At 51.7% G+C, this 5280-nt stretch overlaps 1 protein-coding gene across 1 annotated transcript in view; it reads right to left on the reverse strand.

Annotated features, from left to right (window-relative positions):
- The window catches only part of LOC110485244 (testis-expressed protein 2), a 16534-nt gene extending 14760 nt beyond the window's left edge, over positions 1-1774 (reverse strand). The window contains exons 1-2 of the mRNA XM_036939772.1: positions 1502-1774; positions 325-1446 (exon numbers count right to left, since the gene is read on the reverse strand). Coding sequence (XP_036795667.1) covers positions 325-1446; positions 1502-1774 — 1395 coding nt within the window. The remainder of the gene's footprint in view (positions 1-324; positions 1447-1501) is intronic.
- Positions 1775-5280: the final 3506 nt, after the last annotated feature.

Consider the following 5280-nt stretch of genomic DNA (forward strand, 5'->3'; position numbering starts at 1 on the left):
GTCTGTCTGTCTGTCTGTCTGTCTGTCTGCCTGCCTGCCTGCCTGCCTGCCTGCCTGCCTGCCTGCCTGTCTGTCTGTCTGTCTGTCTGTCTGTCTGTCTGTCTGTCTGTTTGCCTGCCTGCCTGCCTGCCTGCCTGCCTGCCTGCCTGCCTGCCTGCCTGTCTGTCTGTCTGTCTGTCTGTCTGTCTGTTTGTCTGTCTGCCTATGTATATGTCTGTCTCTCTGTGACAATCTGTCTGTCCGTCCGTCTGCCTGTGTTGCCCTACTGTAACTCTGTAAATCTATGTTACTTGTGTGTGACCACTCCCATATCCTCAAACTCACCTCCAGGACTTCTGCATCTGTGCGCGGCCCACCAACAGGGTCCGAGGGCAGCAGGCTGTTGTCTTGGGACCACCGGGCCCCTGTAGTGCCCCAGGGGGGCAAAGCTCTGGAGCGCGGACGTGGCGTTAACACCAGGACCACCACCAACCCTAACAGGAACCCACATGCTAGCCCCAGGGACAGCCCAGTCACATAGGAGGGCAGAGGGAGCACAAAGAACCCATAGGCAAGTACGCCCACAAACAAGAGCCAGCGGACAGGCACAGAGGCTACAGGAACCCCAGGAATCCTGCCTCGAGCCTGGGGATGGGTTCCTCGATGCTGACCTCTGGTACCAGCTCCACTGGTTCCGACCCCCTGGACCTCTACCACCTGGATGAGGTCTCCGTTGGTGCAGATCTCGTAGAGGCTATCCCCCAGCTGGCTATGGTGCTCTGGGGAAAGTGAGGGCTTCAGAAGGCCCTTCCTGGGTCTCCTTAGTGGGGTTTCACACACACCCAGTTCACTGTCTGTTCCACGTCTGTATCTTACTTGTGTCTCTGTGCTCCCATCTTCAATGTTCAATGGCGTCCCACTCCCACCACCTCCACAGCTACCAAAGGAGGCAGGTGAGTCCCCGACCCCCCCAGACACCTTCTGTTTGGGGCTCCCCAAGCTCGACTCGTCCCCCATCATTTTACCCCACATGCTCATGGGGTCCTGTATGGCCTCCGAGAACTTCCTCCGCGTGTCCTCGAACTCGGTCATCAGGGAACTTCCTTTGGGCTCCGTGGGGGAAATGGGGGACGGGGGTGCCATCCAGCTATCATTCCCAAAACCAGCCTCCTGGAGCTTGGGTTGGGTCTGGGTGAACTGCTTCCAGGGGTGCATGTGGAGCTTGGAGTCCGACTTGGAGAGGTAGACCTCAGGCTCGAGGTGGGAGATCTCGGTGGAGAGGGACTTGACCAGGCTGAGGAGGGGTTTGGAGCTTCTCAAGGAACCAGTCTCTTTGGTCTGCAGCTCTGTGGAGGAGGACTTCACCAGGCAGGGGGGGTGGCGACGAAGCGATTGCCAGGTCAGCCAGGGAGCCCGGAGAGGAGGGGGAGAGGGGGATGTGGAAGCCCGAGGAGCGGCGTCCCTGGCCTGGCTCCAGCCCCAAACCTAGCCCCAGGCCTGAGTCGGGCCTACTGTCTCTGGCCTCCATGACTCCAGTCTTGTCTTTGGAGAAGACCACTGTAGGGCCCTCCCTGACTCCAGGCTTGTCTTTGGAGAAGGCCACGGTAGGGCCCTCCATGACTCCAGGCTTGTCTTTGGTGAAGGCCACGGTAGGGCCCTCCATGACTCCAGGCTTGTCTTTGGAGAAGGCCACGGTAGGGCCCTCCATGACTCCAGGCTTGTCTTTGGAGAAGGCCACGGTAGGGCCCGTGCCCTCATCATGGCGCTCCAGAAAGATAAGCTCACTGTCCTCCATGCTGTTCTTCTCTCTGCCTCTGACAGTTTGTAAGACTGTGTTTGTTACTTAATATCCACAGTACTCACATTCAATCTGAAATATGGTTCCATCGCTCTCTCAGTTTTCATGTATTGAAGATGTGTATATTTAGCTGCTGTAGCTATGGAGACGTGGTCCCCCAAACATAGTGGTTGGCTGTAGGGTAGTAAGACATGGTGCTGGGGTAGTGCTGGGGATCAGTGGGTGCTGCACGGTGAGTAGCATTCTCTTCCCCAGTCTGAGTCATCACTCAACCACAGGACTCTGGAGACATGGGAAGAAAGAAAGGCGACATTGAGTGATATTTTCCTATTCATCAAACATCAATCAAAAATGTTATATAACATAAGAATACACTCATATTAGTAACATCACTCTGATTGAAGATGATGGATGTCAATCATACACACACACACATCCCTGAAGTAGGACAGTAGAGGTTGTGTCCCAAGTGGAACCATATTCCCTACAGGATGCCATTTGGGACATAGCATCAGTGTCTGGGACATAGCGCCCTGCACGTTTCTTCATCCTGGGTATCTGACACTGTCCCCCCCCCACACCCCACACCGTACAGCACTAGACAGACTGTTCCCCCCACACCATCCAACACTAGACAGACTGTTCCCCCCACACCATCCAACACTAGACAGACTGTTCCCCCCACACCATCCAACACTAGACAGACTGTTCCCCACAACACCATCCAACACTAGACAGACTGTTCCCCACAACACCATCCAACACCAGACAGACTGTTCCCCACAACACCATCCAACACTAGACAGACTGTTCCCCCCACACCATCCAACACTAGACAGACTGTTCCCCCCATACCATCCAACACTACACAGACTGTTCCCCCCACACCATCCAACACTAGACAGACTGTTCCCCACAACACCATCCAACACCAGACAGACTGTTCCCCACAACACCATCCAACACCAGACAGACTGTTCCCCACAACACCATCCAGCACTACACAGACTGTTCCCCCCACACCATCCAACACTAGACAGACTGTTCCCCACAACACCATCCAACACTAGACAGACTGTTCCCCCCACACCATCCAACACTAGACAGACTGTTCCCCACAACACCATCCAACACCAGACAGACTGTTCCCCCCCACACCATCCAACACTTCTTCCTTCTCACCCTCTCCTCCCTTTCCCTCTCACCATCTCCTCTCTTCCCATCGCTCTCCTCCCTTTCCTTTTCACCCTCTCCTCTCCTCTATCCTTTCCTTTCCTCCTTCCCTCTAGGTGAAGAGGGGAACTGCACTGGTCTGTCAGGCAGCATCAGCCCTGACTGTGGATGTAAATATAAATAGAATAGGGGTGGGTGGTAGGCGGCATGGTGGGCTGTTCCCTTCTGAAGCAAACTGTTTGGTGTCTGTTTCTTCCTCTCTCTCTCTGTGTGTGTGTGTGTGTGTGTGTGTGTGTGTGTGTGTGTGTGTGTGTGTGTGTGTGTGTGTGTGTGTGTGTGTGTGTGCGCTTGTGCATGTCTGCGTGCATGCTTGCGCGTGTGTGAGTGTGTGAGTGTGTGTGTGTGTGTGTGTCTTACAGAGAGAGGAAGAGAGAAATTCCAACACTGGTGAGTCCCTTTACTTTCTGGATTCATCTGAGAAGTAGGACAGTGAACAAATTTAGGGTTTAATCCCACTGTTGTCCAAGGGCGGACACTCCTAATCTCTCATTATGGACCATTACCCCAGTCAGATTACATGTTTACACACGGATTGTGTGTCGTGTGTATGTATGTGTGTGTGTCTTAGAGAGAGAGAGGAAAATAGACATTCCAAACACTGCGGAGGATGACGAGTGCCTCTAGACACATATTGACAGCCCGCTATGATAGAACACCATGTTTATTGAAAGCACACACACACATCAAACAGTTTGTTACGCTGCTGACACATTGCAGCAGAGGAAAGAGCCTCGTACATTTTGCCATAATGAGTCAAAGATGAATTGAACCAGTCAGCTATGGTTATGCAAATTCTAGAGAGGGGCGGGTGGTCATTAAACAGAGCTGGTTTCCTTCCAGAACGCTGAGTGCTGCAGTGTGTCCTAAATGGTGCCCTTTTCCCTATATAGTGCACTACTTTTGACCAGGGCCTATAGGGCTCTGGTCAAAAGTAGTGCACTGTATAAGGAAAAGGGTGCCATTTGACACACCCCTGGTGCACTGCTGACATGCACTGCTGACATATAGGCCTAATCAACTCAATGGACTCTCCCCTAGGGAAATCAGGGAGTCCTGTCGGAGTGGAAAATCTGTAAAAGTGAAACAAGCTTTCACCTACTTGTCTCCACGTGTCAATCATTGTCTTATAGGGAGATTAGAAATAGAAGGTGATGCTAATGCTATGCTAATGCTAACTCAAGAGCTGAACCTCATCTGAGTCCCAAACGTAGTACTATTCCCAACCTAGTACACAACTTTTGACCAGGGCTCATAGGGCTCATAGGGCTCTGGGGAAAAAGAATGCACTTTGTAGGAAATAGGGTGCGATGAGGGACGCAGCTACCATCATCACCATGAGTCACATGCCAACGAGATAGTTACCATCATCGCCGTGAGTCACATGCCAACGAGGACAAAGTTGCCAACAAGGACAAAGTTACCATCATCGCCGTGAGTCACATGCCAACGAGGACAAAGTTGCCAACAAGGACAAAGTTACCATCATCGCCGTGAGTCACATGCCAACGAGGACAAAGTTGCCAACAAGGACAAAGTTACCATCATCGCCATGTGTCACATGCCAACGAGGACAAAGTTGCCAACAAGGACAAAGTTACCATCATCGCCGTGAGTCACATGCCAACGAGGACAAAGTTGCCAACAAGGACAAAGTTACCATCATCGCCGTGAGTCACATGCCAACGAGGACAAAGTTGCCAACGAGGACAAAGTTACCATCATCGCCGTGAGTCACATGCCAACGAGGACAAAGTTGCCAACAAGGACAAAGTTACCATCATCGCCGTGAGTCACATGCCAACGAGGACAAAGTTGCCAACGAGGACAAAGTTACCATTATCACCATGAGTCACATGCCAACGAGGACAAAGTTACCATCATTCACCGTGAGTCACGTCAACGAGACAGTTACCATCATTCACCGTGAGTCACATGCCAACGAGGACAAAGTTACCATCATTCACCGTGAGTCACATGTCAACGAGACAGTTACCATCATCACCATGAGTCACATGCCAACGAGGACAAAGTTACCATCATCGCCGTGAGTCACATGACAACGAGGACAAAGTTACCATCATTCACCGTGAGTCACATGTCAACGAAACAGTTACCATCATCACCATGAGTCACATGTCAGACTGGATTATCTTTAATCCTCCATATTAAAAGAGCTGTATGTCACTTAGGATGTGAATCACAGGGAATACACACTGCCAGACACACATAGCCAGACAGACACACATACACATTGCATGCTTACACACACA

This window comes from Oncorhynchus mykiss, chromosome 13, assembly GCF_013265735.2.
Source record: "Oncorhynchus mykiss isolate Arlee chromosome 13, USDA_OmykA_1.1, whole genome shotgun sequence".
Classification (NCBI taxonomy): domain Eukaryota; kingdom Metazoa; phylum Chordata; class Actinopteri; order Salmoniformes; family Salmonidae; genus Oncorhynchus; species Oncorhynchus mykiss.